This window comes from Haliotis rufescens, unplaced genomic scaffold (assembly GCF_023055435.1).
Source record: "Haliotis rufescens isolate VD_foot unplaced genomic scaffold, xgHalRufe1.0.p SCAF_1, whole genome shotgun sequence".
NCBI classification, from domain to species: domain Eukaryota; kingdom Metazoa; phylum Mollusca; class Gastropoda; order Lepetellida; family Haliotidae; genus Haliotis; species Haliotis rufescens.
The window spans coordinates 57,580,473-57,599,455 of record NW_025963779.1 but is presented as its reverse complement, the minus strand read 5'-3'; the positions used below and the strand labels follow the sequence as shown (position 1 = coordinate 57,599,455).

At 38.2% G+C, this 18,983-nt stretch overlaps 1 protein-coding gene across 1 annotated transcript; it reads right to left on the bottom strand.

Moving 5' to 3' along the window:
• Window positions 1-11,815: 11,815 nt before the first annotated feature.
• LOC124131502 (apoptosis regulator BAX-like) lies at window positions 11,816-16,712 on the bottom strand. The gene is made up of 4 exons (XM_046494796.2): window positions 16,269-16,712; window positions 13,908-14,025; window positions 12,577-12,804; window positions 11,816-12,080 (listed from the first exon to the last, which is right to left on the bottom strand). The coding sequence occupies exons 1-4, from the start codon at window positions 16,496-16,498 to the stop codon at window positions 11,976-11,978; spliced, it is 681 nt and encodes a 226-aa protein (XP_046350752.1). The 5' UTR covers window positions 16,499-16,712; the 3' UTR covers window positions 11,816-11,975.
• Between the last annotated feature and the right edge of the window lie 2,271 nt (window positions 16,713-18,983).

Sequence of the window (18,983 nt, the reverse complement as noted above, 5' to 3'; positions counted from 1 at the left end):
AACATGTATGTTTTCAACATGTTCATTGAAAACTTACAAATGGTGGGGGTATAACAAGGTAATCTGTTGCCAGGGTCAGTGTTCCCGGTTACCAGTAATTACCAGTTTTTTACCGGTAAAATTAGGCTTGTGACTGCCAGTCCCTGTGGACCGGCAAATGAGGTATCTTGTAAATCTTTGTTGTTGAACAAAACATCATCGATAGTCAAAAGGAAGACCATGTCTGTTATCATCAGGGTTTCCCGTTGTCTATTTTTAGTGCAAGGTAATAATATTTCGCATTGCTTCTAGGTTTAATATCTATTTGTAGCGACTTAGTCTTGAATCAAGTGAACCTTTCAGAAAAAAAGGGAGAAAATTGCGATTGAATTTTGTGTGAATGACGTGTAGATTTAACTAAGTTACTTTTGAAGTGACGTCACTGAAATAGTCATCCTTAAAAGTACACTGCATTGTAATTGATGTTGAAAGAAAACTAGGTGATTTTCATGCCAGTTTTATTTGTTCAAAGTTGGGACTGACAAAAATTGGGAGGAACTGGTAATTTTGATAGTTGACAGTCCACTGGGGCTGGCAGTTTCAGAAGTCAGCGGGAGCACTGCTGGGTGCCAGATAGGCTTTACTTGTGTAACAGAAGTTTATGTCACTGAATGCTTCTACTGAGCACTTGTTTTATGGGTGTCTATATACACCAGGCAACGTACCATGGCCAAAGCAGTTCATCTGAAGGACTACTGTCTCTCCTTAAAATGTTCATAATGGCGCCGCCACCTTAGCTTGTGAGTCTGGATTGCTGGGATGAACAAGTGTAACAGCATTTCACACCATTTTACTGTATATAGGTTACATTGGTGGTCAGCAATAGGTATATATAATATGTATGTATATAGCTGTAAAATGTTGTGTACAAATGTGAGATACTTTGAGTGAGTAATTATTGTAACTGTGATATGTGGTGAAAGTTGTATTTGGGCTGGAGATTTGCAGACAAACATGAGAATATGTCATAGACTTTAATACATAGACTAGAGATTTACAGACTTACGCTGGAGAATAACAGACAAGAGGCATTCTATTTTTGATACTTACTATACAGATCAACTGACCCTAAAATTCAGGGATGTGAGAGGAAATATTGAAATTCCAGCATCAGGATATTTTACTGATAATTCTATCAATTGTTCACACAATATCAAATGAAAAATTGATGATTTGGATTTTTTAATTTTTTTTCTCAACCCGCAGACTAATAATTTACGAAAATAAACAAAACTTATTAAAGGGTCTGATTTTATATTTGTCAACCAACCTAAGATTTTGAGAGAAACATTTCATAAATCAACTTATAAAAAAAGGTTTTACAGAATATCATAATAACCTTTAATATGACAGAGACTTACGCAGACACTGACATACAAATGCTACACGCTTGTAAAGTTATGCTGGAGACTTGACCAAAAGACCTTTGTTGAAATATGTACTAGTTAGAATCTGAGGCAGAGAGTATGTTAGTTGTGGTTTAGAGGGTACAAGAATATTTAACGTCAGAGCCTTTCTCCATACCTTTTGCTCAATTGTGCATGTGTCTGTCTTGCCATATGGCATTGCATTGTTTGTGTTGGTGTTTACTGTAGTACGTTTATTCTTCAGGGGCTAGGCAATCTCTACTGTGGGCCTATATGTGTATATCAGGATTTATACTGTACACCAATTGTTGTAGCTCTCTGTGTTGGGATGAGAATAACACATCAATATATATTATATTGTGTTAATGTTAGCTTTCAAAATTTAAAGTCAAAGTGACCTTATTATAATGTTAAAGTAAAGGACAAATTTATGTGTTATTTTTGTTGTTTTTTAAGAAGAAATAAGCCTGCTTACCTCTCTCTTTTTATTAAGAGGCATCAGAACAACATAATTTCTTTTAGACCATGATCAAAATAATAATTTCATCCATTTATTTAGCACCAAGTTCAGCTAGGCTAGATTTTCATTCTTAGCGCTGTGGGGAGAATATAACCCATGCTGCCTGTTAGGTGCAAGGAGGTTAACAGTCACATGACCATCTCATCCTACCGGGTACCCATTCAAGGCTGGGTGAACGCAGAGGCATAATTTAAACAAAGTCACCTGCCGAACAAAGTCTCTCCACACCATACCTGTAAGTGATGACCACTTGCTTGACAAAGGTGTTAGAATGTACACCAAACTGTCGCCTCAGTGGTAATAAAAAAGTTGCCTTTCTGTGAGAATTTGTCCTTGTTCGTCAAAACAACTTCTAAACTCAAAGAAGTGACACTAGCGGTGAACTTCAATTGTCCATGGCCCCTGATGTCAGGTGAAAATGCTACCTATTGGTAGACCTTTACAAGGACTATCTTAAGCTGGGATTCCTTGTATATTAATATAGGTCCATGTAATATCTTGTCTTACATTCTGTCGACCTGTGAAGATCTGGGATAGAATAGGTCTTCAGCAATACATGCTTGCTGTAAAAGGTGACTATGCTTGTCGTAAGAGGCGACTAAGGGGATCGGATGGTCAGGCTCGCTGACTTGGTTGATGCATGTCATCGATCCCAATCGCATGGATCGATGCTCATGATGTTCATCACTGGATTGTCTGGTCCAGGCTCGATTATTTATACAGATCGTCGTCATATAGCTGGAATATTGCTGAGTGCGGCGTTAAACAAAACAACAACTAACTAACCACATACATTCTGTCATGTAGTGAAAGTAATGAGAAACAATGAGGTTTATATTTACTTGTGTTTGCATCTCATCCAATTTTGGCTCCAATTGAATACCTGTCTCCTGTATGGAATCAGAGTAACAGATCTGATTTTATTGGGATTGATGTATCTTTCTTCCTCTCTTTGTAAATAGATAACAATATTTATTGATAACTAAAGTGTCAGCATTATGATTTATGTAAACCTAATCCACTAAATATATTGTTATTACCAGTGTATTTTATTTGACATTAGTCATGTTGTCATATAAAGACCCTTACAAGAGAGACTTGTATGCTTTGTGAAGGTAACTAAATATTCTCCACTGCTGAAGGTAAATTTATATGTTTTTGTACAAAGCAGTTGAAATCAAATGATTGCTTCTCTTTTAAAAAATGGTTTGTGGATCTTTCCCCCACCCCAAAGAATAAGGGAAGACTGACTTCACTGTACCCATGGCAACATTCAAATAACTTCTACATGTATTTCATTGTATTTTTCCAACCCAAAAGTCAAGAAATGAAAGAAGTATTGCCATCAAAGATTTTGAATGAATTTAACTTCATTACAGGGGTGCAGGATCATCTGAAATGCCTGTACAATGTGTTCCAATATGTTGCCATGATACATTTGTACCCCAGGTTCATGGTGATTATGATACTCAATCTGAATAATAATAATAATAATAATAATAATAATAATAATCACGAGTATTTAAAATTATATAAAATATGTTTGATTCACTACACCATTATTGACCAGGTCAATGGATCCGTGTGCTCTGGTTCTGTGATGTCACTATACATGGGCGGATACAGAGAGGGGGTGCGCACCTCCCCTTTTTATTTCTATATTTTTTTTTTATTTCTGTATAAATTACCACCAAAGACAATAAATAGATCTTAATTGTGCACCCCCCCTTTTCAAAAAAGCTGTATCCGCCCATGCGTTATACCCATGCTGAAACTTGCGTCACTTGACTGTCCTTCATCAAGCCCATGCCATGATATATAACCGACAACATTGTTAAATGTCGCATTTGACTGGATATTATAGATATAAGTCAGGCATGTGTAATATTTGACAGTTAAACAGCAAGCAATATCTCTTTAAGTTTGATCGCCAGTGTCAGAAGTTTTGTTGATTGTACTGTATTATCCAGAAATATGCATTTGTTACTTGTATTTTTATGTACATTATTTATTTGGAATGGGTATTACATAACATGCATATACAATCTCTATATAATGATGCTGTGTTTTTATTGTGAGAAGGGGGCACGGGTGGCCCAGTTTTCCGAGGCGCCACAGTTTTCTGTGCAGAGCTGCGTCCCCTGGGCACACCAGAAACCTATAATTGTGGGTTTGCAGTCTGGTTCACCCTGATTTTTGTTTCTAGGTTTGTCAGCACCATACCCATGCTCATGGGTTTCACCAAAGTGGTATACTTCTAAGACCTGCATCAATTCTGGCTTTCCTCGCACATTAAGCCGACAGGCCATGATATAACAGAAATATTGTTAAAAGTGACATTAAACCAAACTCACTCACTCCCTTTTGTGTGTAGCCCATACATGATATGGATAGTCAGTCATTCCCTGAAATTCCCTGAATAATAATTCCTGTCAGCATTATTGCTTTGATGCAGAACTATTTTCAAGAGAACTCCTTTCTTATGGTGTGTTTCCACAGATCCAAGACTTTCAGCAACATGCTGACATGACTGTTATATTAAGTATTGAACAACTTTTCTAGTTCCATTCAGTTTGAACCTGTTGCGTTTCAGTGTGTGTGTTCCAGCTAAACACCATTCCCTGGTTGAACCTTTAGAAGTGCTTGTGACAGTGGTTGCTGCTGCTGCTGCTGCTGCTGCTGCTGCTGCATTGTAATAAAGTCATTTTGCTTATGATGAGTGATTTGTCTTTTATTATTTATTATAGCTGTCATTGGTCAATCATGGTAACAGACAGCATCTCATCAACTTGATAAGGCTTAAAATATATAGAAAATTATTCCAGACATCGGTACTTCACCTTAAAATGGAACCACCTCCATAGTGGTAGAATGTCCTCCTGGAGAATGGAAGGTCCGGGATTCGATCCCGGTTGCGTCATACCAAAAGACGTTAAAAGATGGTACTTGTTGTTACCCTGCCTGACGCTTGGCATTAAGGGGCTAAAACAAGGAATGGTTGTCTCAGAGCATACTGTGTTTGAATGGGGGTGTTCATGTTAAACTGGGACATGATATCTCAATGTGCTGGCACTATAAAATTGGCATTAATCTGGACTAGTACAAGCAGCCACACACACACATGTGCATGCACGTTGCTATATATATATATAAGTGCAATAAACTCGGACGTGATGTTAAACCTCATTTCACCTCACCTCACCTCGCCTCACCTCACCTTAAACTGTGCCCATCAGGCCTTAGTTAGTTTGTTTTTTACTGTTGGCCAAGTCGCCTGAGGCTTTGCAATTCGTAGTGCAGAAATCTGTGGTTTGGGAGAACATATGCTTGGTTTGAATCATGGTTTGACTGTCTCTGTGGCCTAGTGGTAGAGCGTCTGCCCGAAGAGCGGAAGGTGAGGGGGTTCGATCCCTGGCTATGTCATACCAAAAGATGTTAAAAGATGGTACTTGTTGTTGCCCTACAGGGCGCTGGACATTTCACATGATCTTGAATCCTGGTTCGCACTGATAATGTTTCTAAAAAAAATCAGCACCATACCCATGTTGGTTTCAAGTGGTAAACTAGTCATTTCAGGTTTTCCTCCCACATCAAGGTTGCATGCTGTAATATAACTGAAATACTGTTCAAAGGTGGTGTTAAACCAAACTCAGTGTTTCTCTTATCCTTTCATGAACACTGTTTAGATATGCTGTAGACAGTGTTTTCACTGTATAGATATGCTGTAGACAGTGTTTTCACTGTATAGATATGCTGTAGACAGTGTTTTTACTGTATAGATATGCTGTAGACAGTGTTTTCACTGTATAGATATGCTGTAGACAGTGTTTTCACTGTATAGATACTGTATGCTGTAGACAGTGTTTTCACTGTATAGATATGCTGTAGACAGTGTTTTCACTCTATATATGTGCTGTAGACAGTGTTTTCACTGTATAGATATACTGTAGAGTGTTTTCACTGTATAGATATGCTGTAGACTGTGTTTTCACTGTATAGATATGCTGTAGACAGTGTTTTCACTGTATAGATATGCTGTAGACAGTGTTTTCACTGTATAGATATGCTGTAGACTGTGTTTTCACTGTATAGATGTGCTGTAGACAGTGTTTCACTGTATAGATATGCTGTAGACAGTGTTTACACTGTCTAGTTATGCTGTAGACAGTGTTTTCACTATAGATATGCTGTAGACAGTGTTTTCACTGTATAGATATGCTGTAGACAATGGACAATGATCGGTGGGGTAACCTAGTGGTTAAAGTGTTCGCTGGTCTTGCGGAAGGCCCTGGTTCGATTCCCCACATTGGTACAATGTGTGAAGCCCATTTCTGGTGTTCCCCACTGTCATTGCTGAACATGGCTTAAAACCATACTCCGTCCCTGAACAACATGAGACAACAAGCTATCAACCACTGCCCTGACCAATACTTGATGCACTGTGAGGTTGCTGAAAATTGATGAATGTGGCCCATAGAGCAACAAACAAATACAAAAAGCCATTCCCATCGCAACCTCGAAATCTAGAAAAGACACAGAGGGAAAGCCATACAATAACCCATATCGACAAGAGAGTGAATACTGTTTGACCCTGTATTCAGCAGTATTTCACCTGCATGGTGGCTGACTAAATAATTGAGTCGTCCTCGCCAGGTAGAGATTGGTGAGTACCAAGAACAATCATCCAGGCCGTCGGGACACGATGACACGCAAACAGAAAGATCATACCTTGTATACTCAATCCTTGAAAGGCTCGCACACAAGTATGGAAAAGATGTGGTACCTAATATTTCCCGAAAACCCCACGTGGCCTGAAAGAAATGTCGTAAGGACCTTTCGCTGTACTAGTTTACAAAAACAGAATTGATCGACTCCCCCGAACTTTCTCAGAATATTTAATGGTTTGGTCCCTTACACGCAATCAGTGTAGTATGTTGTAGGGAGTAAAATTGCCTTTTGATAATTTGGATCCCACACTTTTAAAAGTGCTGGATCCTCTCTTGAAATATCACCGCAGTCAGAAGCACATTCATGCAGTCCGCCCGGCTTGTTGACAGCTCACTCAGATGTTTTAGTTCAGTACCCTTTCATGTTTTTTTGCTATTGAAAACAAAATCGATACAAATTTACGCATAATCGATTGCCTTACCTGACCTTAAGTTTAAGAGCAAAACGTTTGTGTTAAATTGTAACAATGTAAATTGTCTTGACGATCATGTCCAACATGTTCGTACGCAAAATAATCATGGACTATAGCAAGTTATAAACATCTAGTAACGTCATCCTATTGTTATCACGGGGACTTCTTTTCGTCGAAAGCAGGGACTTTCTACAGAATTTCTGTCAGTCCCAGGAATATTCTATAGAAAGTCTCCCTGCCCCGCGGATGTACTGCAGAAAGTCCTGTTGTATGGATAATGTATTGGAAGTCTCTCGTTAGAGAATACAATCTACGTAACACATTACAATGCTAACTTAAGGAGATGTGAAAATGATGTAAAATGCTACTTTTTTCACTTGGATCGAACTTGCAGCCTTGTACATGTAGCCTGGTGAATGAACCACCACAGGAGGGGGGACTTGACAATGAAGTTTCCAGACATGGTTTTGGTTTCAGAGAATACATATATATTCCAAAGTCATTACGCAGGACTGGTTACCTATAATACACTGACTACTTAGGGATGATTCTTCTGCTTTAGTAGGCACTTTACAACCGCCACGAAACCGCAACTATCGTTTCTACGATGTTTTACACATATGCCACATTGACAACAGCAACAGCGTTGATCCTGTTTGAATTATATACTTGCCACAGAACTTGCATTTCATTGTCGGTGTTGCCTTCGAGCGAAGTGCCCGTGCAAAAAGCTCAGGGAAAATATTGCACGTACATCACACAGGGGCGGGGTGGGGATAGTTTCTTTGCATTTTCAATTCTATTTTATTAATAACTATTTTCTTGAAATCAAATTAATAATAAGATAATGGGAAATACCCAAACATCAAACGTTTTGTGTTAATAGTGAAAATGAATAGATGGTGATCAGTGAATAAATAGTTTTTTTATATAGCTAAAGAAAAAAACCAAATCAAATTGATGCTTCCAAAGTAAAACTGCAAATCGACCATCATGGTAGTAGATATTGCGCTATTATTTTGATTTCTCATAACACTCACATTGAAACGTCACTTTATCATTATTTCTGTATATTGCAACATTTTCTTTGAAAACAAAAGCTAATGCGTTCATAATTCCAGATCCAACGGTTATAACATTTAATGCCAGTGATTACCACGAGACTCATTTTCAATATTACCCTAAGGACTGGATTATTTTCTCAACATGGCACACTTCTTTCACGGGATGCAATTTTCTCAACAACATGAGATGAGATTGATAGATTATGATGTTCATTGCATGACCGGTTACACACAACACTCAGCCCCGCAGTCCAGCTGTTCGGAAGCTTCCCGCTGCGCATGGCTAGATGTGCGGAGCTTACACGGAGGCTTGGGACGTCCGTGGGGAATCCCCTAAAGCTATTTTAAGTGCTGACTGGGTGACATCATCCCAGCTGCAACAAAAAGGCTTATCACTTCCTTGTTTGAGACATGTTGATACACGATGTTGTCCTGCTTGGTGGCTTGTGCAGAAACTAATATTACGTGGCTGATTCACTGAGTTTTTAAAACGTAGTTATTAAATACCTGCTATTTGTATTATATTACTAATGGTAGATTTGTACAGCAGATTCTAGAACCAGAGCATCATTACATCAGAAAACAAATTAATATCAGAGATATTTCAAATTATGAATGTTATAAACCGCGGGTATATCGAATTTCTCTTCACCGGTGTTCTCCAAATGCATTAAAATCCTCTTAATGAATAATTTCTACATCAAAGGTTTGCAGAATATTTCAATTTTGCTTAAGTTAAATTTAAAGTTTCAAATGTAATTACTGTCTGACAAGCGCTGCCAGACTCATTAATTTGTATTGTGATTATGGTAAAAACAAAAAGGTGAGCTGTGTCATAATGAGTTATTGTATTGGAATATTCAAATGTTTATGCTTTAAAGGGGCGGGCGGGTAGCCTAGTGGTTAAAGCGTTCGCTCGTCACGCCGAAGACGCGGGTTCGGTTCCCGACATGGGTACAATGCGTGAAGCCCATTTCTGGTATCCCCCGCCGTGATTTTGCTGGAATATTGCTTAAAGCGGCGTAAAACCTAACTCACTCACTCACTTACTCATTATGCTTTAAAATCAGGGCTCCAGATATTTTTTTGAGTATTTACTCACACGTTATCAAAGGGGACATTTGTAGTTTTCTTCGAGTATTCAATATAATGAAACTCTCTTGGGTTTTACTTCTAATTTTTGTCCTGCCCTATATATGTACATCTCGCGCAAACTTGCAACAGCTATGGACATGCATTATTCACAGCAGTAGACCTGGGCCCACTTGCAGAAAGCGATCTTAGCGTTAAGATGATCGTAACTCCCATAGGCTTACGATAGTCTTAGCGCTAAAATCGTTTTGTGCCCAGGGTTCATGTGTGATGTCTGCATTTGATCAGCAAATGAAGATACAAGAAGTAATTTCGCAGTGTTGTCATGCTGGGTTTTTTTAAATATTTTTTTTAGGCTAATTTGCACTCAACTTAAAATGAATATTTGGGTGACGGTGATTTGTTATAATTTGCATATCTTACGGAAATACGCAGATAATCAGGATCTCTGACGGTTTTCTTTATTGTTTTGTTTTAAAAACGCGAATACCATCGCCTCGTCTGCGAGTTTGTTTGTTACCATTATTAGTTACATGGTACTGTGGTCCGATGCACAAACGAACATACTGTTATGTTGCTATGCCGCATGAACCAACGCTCATGGGCGCATCACATGTGACGTCATAGTTCCATGACCTGAGATGCACTATTTGTCTCGTGCAGGATTTGCGTGTAAAGTTTGGAAATCCCGTGCAGCATATCGTGATAAGAATACAGGTATGGTGCTGACAAACCTAGAAACATAATTCGGCCGAACCGGGATTCGAACCCACAATCATAGGTTTCTGGCGTGCCCAAGGGACGTAACTCTGCACAGCGAATCGCGGCACCTTAGACAACTGGGCCACCCGTGCCCCCCACTAGACCCAGAAACTGGACTGGCTGATACAACACAGATGCCTCGATCCGGCCAATGAACGAAATTATTAATCATTTAGATATTTTATTCCAAAAGATTGTAAAATAAAACATTCTGAGCATTATACAAACATCACAAAACAATCGAGTTTCTGACATACAAGTGAAGTAATACATGGGATTGTCAGCAGCAACATAATACAGTTAAATAAATTAGAAAAGTGAATACAACAAAAATATATTTTGGTATTTTGTTGGCTTGTGAATGTTGAGTAAAAACATTGGCGACAGGTGATGATGAAACATGGTATTGAAATGTTGACAATTAACTTCGCAAGATCTTAAAATAGTCACTGTTCGACTGCGTCATTCCTTGGCATATGACGTCACACCACGTCACGGAATTCCAGTGACGCTTTAGGTCACAGCTCTGATAACAGTGATACCTTATGTTTTGCAGACTACTTCGTCTTATCTAAAAGATGTTATACATGGGTTTCCCATCATACAGTCACTTCCCTAATACCACATTGATATGAACATTAAACTATAAATACACGTGTAACCAGTGACTTGAATTATTGAAGTAACGACTAGACTTCAGTTAATAACTGGCCATGAAAATCACATTCATGTCAACTCAAACACAAAGAATGTAAACTGACAATACATGTATATCTAGGCTAAACGATATCAAATATATTACCTCCGTAACATATTCATATATTGACTTATGAAATAGAAAGGTGTTGCCAAAAGCTACAGCGTTTGATTTACTGTTTGTGGACACAACAGCCAAGGCCGGGTTTGAATATTGCTCCTGATTGATGCATGACTTCCTGGTTATCATTAATTGTGCGGGACACTGAACGAAAAAATGTATTCAAATATTTCATTGTGAATTCAGACAAATTACTGGGCTCTGACAATATTTGATTGATGTTGTCTTCATTGATGTTTATTGTGGATAAATAGGAATGTTCAGTGATTTCAGGGAAAGGCAACTAGTAGCCAACTACACATACACTTGCTCGTCGGATATTTTGTTGTCAGTCGTGGGGGCTGTGGGATGATTATGCATTTTTTCCTCATGATAGTTCTTCTTTTAGTCATTGTCCCAGATTGTATACACATTAAGGGCTGAAGGGGTTCAGTATTTCCATATATTTTAACTGGTTGCCATTTTATAGCTTATTTAACAACAACCCCCCTCCAAGTATCAATTGAAACCAAAAAAGGGTGGATTCTGACGAAAAGATTATTATTATTATTTTTATTATTATTGCACACAAAAACCATTCTAAAAGAAAAACGCTTGTACACGAGAACTACAATCTACACATTATGATTGATCACATGTATTTTAAAAGAACACACACAAATAAAAGTGAACACAGTCAAAAGATGCTTCGCATCATGTAATACCATATAACGTTTTAATTTGGCAACGTTTATAGGTAGGTCATCGGGTGTTAACCCCCATATGCATGAAAGTTCCTGGCGTGCAACCACGTGGTATATCACGTGACATGACTGTCACGTGTTAGTGACATTCAACTCCTCCCTCAAAGTGTCTCATCTGGTCTTTTTATTATTTTTTTGTTTTTGTAAAAATAAATCTTCACAAAATATGTCTTTAATGAACCGCCTCATTTTTCAGTCTGACTGTCACTCTGAGGCCACATGGTAAAACACTGAAATAGACACTGGCTCCTGAGCCGTCCGAGGTAGGTTCGCGTTGACCATGTGTAAAGTGGGTAAGCGTCTTTTGTGCGTTGTGTTCCCCAGTCGACGCTGGAGGTGTGATGAACACATGGGTTTGTCGAAGCACCATTGGACGTCTGAGATCAACTTGGAATGAAAGAGTCATGGGTTCAGGTGTGACCTCATAGCGTTCACTGTTTCAGGTACCTCATGACGAGGACTGTCCCCACCACGGCGACAACTGCCACCATTACGTAGCCTAGGGGACCCTCGCCGTTCCGACACACCACCTGGCTCTGAAGTAAAGAACGCATTGCTGTAATGGTTGTTGAAACGTTAGAAGGCGCAGCCTTTGAAAGTTATCAGTACGATTATTGTTTTTTGTGAGATATGTTGACAATAACTGAATAAATGGCAACCACCGTGATAGGTTCGACGTGTTTGTGCTATATGAATACCTTGTACTGTTTTATATTACGAATCACAATTAAATATTTATTTCATAGCCAACATTTAAATGTTAAAAACAATTATTATCATAATCTGATATAGGATGTTAAGATAATGCTACCCGCGCAACTGTTTGAAATAGAGGTGATTAAAAAGATCTATCCTTACAACTATTTAAACTCGGGTTTGTGGGAGCGAAAATATCTATCGTCACAGCCACGTGTATTTTAGATAGGGGAGGGGGTGAGGAAAGTATTATCCTCGCAAGTATTTAAAATTGGAAAAATAATGGTAAATATACAATCTTCACAAAACACAAAACGACAAATGTTGAATACTAACCCATCCTCCCAGCGTCTGTATAATTGAGCACACTGTATCAGTGATAAATCGGAGTGACCAGCTGACCACTTGGCAACACAACTCCACGCCAATCCTGAGCCCTCGGACAGCCAAGTCCGAACAGAAACAGAACAGGATCATCACCCGTTCCTTGGTGAAGTCGTCCTGATGAAACAGCTCCGACAACAGGTCACGGAATTGTTCGAAAGTTACCAAATTGATGTCCACCTGGAAGAGACGAAACACGATATTTTTTAACATTTTCCTTTAATTCATTCGTAACAGGAGTTAAGTGCATATCACTTTCCTATTTCCTTTAAACTTAAAAGCTGCTTAAAATAATCAGTCCCAATACCCAATTGCATATAATATACAATTTATTTGATTTATCATTATTAATATTCTATTTTGTTTAAAGGCAGTTGTCGATAATTCCGTAATTCAGATTAACAACCCACTCAAAACACTGGACTCAACCCACGCCGCTTCACTTAATATATTTGTTACACCAAAGAGTTCGCGTTTTATTTAGTCATGGCAGAATGGAATTAAACATACTGTGTTTACAATGTAGCTAGTTTATCTGTAGCTTTAACCGCACTATATTTCGCATTTGAAACCTCACGCTGCGCGTTCGGTTCCAAATTCAATTTAACGCGGGTGAAATCTACAGGTAAACTATAGCTCTGCACTGAAAACACATGTGGTATGATATCTCCTAATTACACCTCAACTGATTTTTAACCAATGAAATATGCATGAATACGAATCAAATGTAACGTAAATGCCAGGTATGAGTTTACACCCGCTTCTGCAGTCACCTATGAAATGTGTCATCCACTTTATAGTCCACGTACTAATGAAGGGCAGTCGCCTTTTGTCCGAACCGATTAAATAATTAATACCAAAAATCAATACTCAGATTGTTGAGATTCCTAACCCGTGACACACGTTACACAACGCGACTCTTTTAATACACCGCCATCACTTTCCAATCTGATGAGAAAATCAATTATTTCTTTTGTGTTGGAATAGCGGAGCATTCAGCCTAATGGCGTAAGACACAAAAATACATCGGGCGTTAACCACCTTTTCCATGTGAGGACCTTTTTTTGATAGTATCTGGTATGAGATATGAATGCATGTGGTATCAAAACTTCATATTCGAATATATACCGTTATATTCCCTGTAGCAAATATATTGAGTTAAAGAAAGATTAATGTGTAAACAATTATGTCAGTTTTCCGTACCTCTTATTTCACAACATCTCAAATATATGATTCAGTTTTCGTTTCAGGTGACGGAACACTGTACGGTAGAAGGTACATACTGAAGCAGCTTTGTTCGCCAGTCTCTTCCGTTCTTTGGTTTTAGCGAATTCATCCGCCATGTGGCGCAGTTCACGCCCAGTTTTCGCCCACATTGGGTTCTTGTAACCGGCTGGGGTGCTGGAAAATAATATATTAAATAGAGGATAAATCTTAATCAAACAAAAATATTTGAAAAATAAAAATAAAACGTCATTTTATCTGAAAAGTCATAGAAATATTCATCATCATCATCATCCGTAAAACCAACTGAACCTCGTTAACTCGAAATACTATATAACACTGCATACGCGTCGAGACATCCGTACTTTGACACAAGCGAAGTGCGATATAAAACTACCGTTCCGAAAAGGATTCAGTCGGGACAAAAAATTTACTCGAAAAAAAGCCAAAGAACATTTGCTTTTCCCATATGATACATAGCTTAACGGTAGTCATATGAAAAAGATCGGATGTTCTTTAACATCTTTTGAGTAGTATACACCATCCGGAATTCCAGTTAACGAGGACTTGATGACCCGTACAATAAGCGCACCATTCGTACAACACCCTCGCCCCGTGTTAATCATATCAATTAAAGGTTATGGATATGTTCCAAGAAAAGAGTTTTATGCGAAGGTTTTGCATTATACGTATGTGTTGGGATCGTCCTGAACAATCCCGTTTCTCGAGAATAACGATCGAAGTCCTGGTGTGTTGTGACCTACTTGAGTGAGTACAGAAAACAACATACTGAGAAGTAGTTGTACGTAAACCGGATCTCATCACCGATGATACAGACACAAATAATAACAAAGGGATGCACGTCGCCATGACACAATGTGACGTAGGTATAAGTCACACAAAGACATTCTATATGGCACACAACATTGTAACAAAATGACACAAGAGGAAAACCTGGTTATCCATAGTTTCCTGAATAGGATATCATATGAAACTTAATTTCGACATTATTTGTCAATATTTCAGCCTCTAAAGAGTATTATTTCCCATAGCCATGAACACGAGCTGTGTCAGAGTTGCGTTCTACCAATTTGCAATAGGAAGTGTTCATTCTAGTAAGTTCTCTCAGCTTCTGTCAGGGGTTACACGTGAGACCACGTGAATACAGAGGCCGTTCCCATGCGTGGTCTCTACTTCCATATTAACATTAACAGTCAAGCCTAAATCTTTAATGTGTACCCGCCGTCATATAGTTGGAATATTGCCGAGTGCGGCGTTAAACAACAAATAAACTTTTTTGTGTAACTCAAATTATTCGTGATACTCTGGGAATGTGTACTTTCATATTCCGAGGTTTGACTGTACATATTCACGAATACAAAAGGAACTTAATCTGAGTCGGTCGCCCCAACGTGTGCATCATACACCAACTTTGTTGTGTTTTTTTATTGATTAATGTATACCTCCTATACATGCGCGCTTTATCTGTGACGTTTATATATATATATATATACATAAAACGGGATGTTTAATCAGTTAATGCAGGACAGTACTATAGACATCTGCTACCCTATTTTCAGATAACAAAATATATATAGGTGCCAATTGGGCTATTTGATGCCAGCTATTTCACGTGTGGATATTCATTGTGAATGTCACGTTATGAATACATAACCCCTCTCAGAGCCATGACAACACGAGAGTTACATTGACACCCAACGCGTAACACGATCGATCAACACTGTAGAGCGAGTGGTGGTTATTTTAGACTCTCCTCTCATATCGCACACTGACTAATGACAATACCACACAACAGTCTGCTTCACAAGGATAGCAGTGTTGTAGATCTATACACTGCACTTCCTACACTCTGAATATAATTAATGGTATGCAGTGTTTTTTCTGCACTGACTGACACGCAAAGTACATCTGCACCGAAAAATAACAGTATCCAGCTAATGGTGATGTCACGTAAGTCATGTGGCGAACACAATTAATACAACTGTACTTGACGAACAGCTGTACGAATCGTTGCAGCGTTACCATGAAGGGTTTCTGGGGTCCTTTAAGTTTGCGCCTGTAAATTTTGAAGCTTAAGAACCTTCCCCGTTTCTTTTGTCTTTTAACGTTTGGATTATGACAAGGATATGACTTTCAAGATAAATGTTCAACACTGGTTTATACGAATGTGATACTAACGTTTTTTACATGTTTATTGTAAATAATAATGATACTAATTTTGCATTATTACAAAAAATATTATTATTATCATTATTATTATTATTAGATTAAAAGAAAAATGCAGTAAGGAGGGTATGGGTGATCCTGGCACAGTCTTTATTATTATTTATGATCTAAATACACGTTTAATTATTCCCACCTCTTTTGTGTTTAACAACAAGTAATATTTGTAAACAAACCTGATTTGGGCCGTCAGGTCCTCAACCGACATTTCTTCCCGATGAATATCCTCCAAAACGAAATTATGAAACAGTTCTTTCCCCTCCTCCACCAGGTCTTCATTGGGGAGGGCGTTAACGCCGTTCCCGCACCCCCGGGTTGGCAGGACGAGGGGTGTGAGGGTGGCGCTGCCCCGTCGCTGCTGTAGCGGTACGCCGTGACTTGCCATCATTACAGGTAAATACGTCATGTGATTAGTGGGAACACAAATCTCTCTTCGTAGCACGATGTCTCTTACGGTTGACAGTCGTTAAACTGACTTCAGGGTAGCTGTGTTGATCTTTATACTCGCCTTGAGGGAAATCCCTGGGAAATACCTTGACTAATGTAAAGTCTCAACATTATGGTCTAAATCGAGATTCAGGTGGAACCTTTATAGGAGGTCAAAGCGTGACATCAGCAAGCCCATGACGAGGACTCCATATATGGAAGCAATGACCTGGCGCGTGTCAAGCGACCTCGACACTGATTGGTTGCCGGAAGCGGTCGCTCACAATGACAGATAGAATGACTTAAGCACTCAATTTGTAGGTAAAGTAACTGCCGCTTTAGTCTTTCCATGATGTACATATCTATTCACATCGCCAATACAATCTCCTGACTTTAATAACTGTAATCTAATCAGTGTATGGTGATATTGAAATATAGTTTCTTTTGTTGTCGATAGCTATTTTAGATGTTCATGTCTCCTTTGAAGAAAATCGTATTTATAGACGCTCGTGCACGGGAGAGGGAATATTTATTAACATAACACTCCATGATCTGGTAGTGTAGCCATGCACACGCAGAACGAATAATCATTAGACTTTAACTATATATAACTGTTTCCCACAGACCAAGGAAATAACATAAAATTGAATCCAACACATGTCTAGAATGATTTGGCAAGTCTAGATTGCTCCAGAAATTATTATTCTGGGCTCCGTTTTGATTTTACGTTTTATTTTGTCGATATATATATTGTTAAATGAGTTAACTGTTTTTCTGGTACTTAATGTTAATCTAGTGTTATGTTTACACCTTGGTGAAGTTAAAGAAACAAAATCAATCAAAATAATTTCAGTGCATGTCGTGAGTTGTACAAGAATGCTGATGCACATTGGTTACAACCTAGAGATAGCAAGCCCAGGAAAATGTGACAAATATGCGTGTTTTCATTCAACACGTTCATGATACACACGAGACAACTGGAACATCTGTAATTATTAATTTAAATAACACGAATGATTCATAGTTAAAAATAAGTATGCCGCAACAGCTGTTCAGCTTGAAATTTGTTGCTAAGACTAGAAACGCTATATTGGTTTGAGAAAATATAGACAATGAATTTGATATATATGTTTTCTGAGAATTATATACAAAGAAACTAATATTATGCCAATGCACTGAATTAAAGTTAACGTGTTCTAAGTAAAATATAGCTACGATGATAACAATAGTGATTGTCGTTCTTTTCGTATTTTAGAAAGTTAACTAACAAATTGTTGCTTGGTGAGTATGCGGCAGAGAACTGACGATATATTGTGCCAGTAAATAATGCCTTAGAGAAAAAAAACATTGATCAGATATAAGTAATATTTAATTGCTACAGCGGCACCGTACACGCATCTGCGTTACAAGATAATTATTTTAAGTTCGCTTTCTCTTTTTAGAACAGTATAGCTTAACGCTAGTGTCCAGACTTTTTATATTAAAAGATTCGAATGAGGAAAGCTGATAGCAGGGAGTCTGTATAGACCCTCTTTGTATAGTATTCCTGTTTGTAGTTTGCTGCATCTGCGATAGGCGTGATAACCTACACGTACATTTCTCACTTTATCAACAACCAGGATAAACTTTTCATTTTTTTTATTCATTTACTTTATTTAAACTATATCAGGTGCAGTTTCATTCCACAACTATTTTACCCCAGCGCGCTTGAAATAGTGGTAACTGGGTGATGTCTGACTGAGATAAATATACATGTACCTCCATCGTTATCTACGTGTATTCTATCAACGTATTTAGACTAGGGTTATCTCAGCTGCCTGCATCGGTCGAATGAGTCAACGCCGGGAACACCATCAGCACAGTACAGCAGTGTGGATGATGATGCTTGTCAGTACAGCGTGATGTTTACACCATTCTCCTTAAAATACTTCCTATTTCCAAATCATTGTCATTGATTTATAACTGTGAATAAATTGCTAAAATTAATTCCGTTCAGGGAGATACCCGATCCTAATCGGGTGTATACACCTTTGTTTATTTTCTTTCTAAAAAATCATCTGACGTCGGTCAATACAAATTCAGTTGACAATATATTGCACGTTAATAATTAAAACTCATATACAAATATTAGGGAAAGTGAGAAATGATTGGTAATTCATCTTTGTCGGATATTATAAGTAAATAAATATTGATGTTAAAGATTTCTCAGATGTATGAACGTGTGGTTTAATTTGTTCGCGTTTTCGTTTAAGTTTACAATATTCTCATAAAGTTATATTCAAAACGAATTTCTTGTTGCTACGGTGACTATACTTACAGAAACACCGCCCCCTTAGTACAGTGGATAGAGCCTCTGTCCGGAGAGTTCGATCCCCGGACTCGTCGTACCAAAAGACTTTAAAAGATGGTACTTATTGTTACCCTGTCTGGCGCTCGACATTAAGGGGAAAATACAAGAACTTGTC

Bases quoted from the DNA above. Each gene is read 5' to 3' on its own strand.
- LOC124131502 (XM_046494796.2), bottom strand. From the start codon at position 16,498: ATGACGTATTTACCTGTAATGATGGCAAGTCACGGCGTACCGCTACAG. The intron at 12,805-13,907 runs GTATGTACCTTC...CGTCTCTTCCAG, and splicing joins TGGCGAACAAAGCTGCTTCA to GTGGACATCAATTTGGTAAC. The intron at 12,081-12,576 runs GTTAGTATTCAA...TCTTTACTTCAG, and splicing joins TACAGACGCTGGGAGGATGG to AGCCAGGTGGTGTGTCGGAA.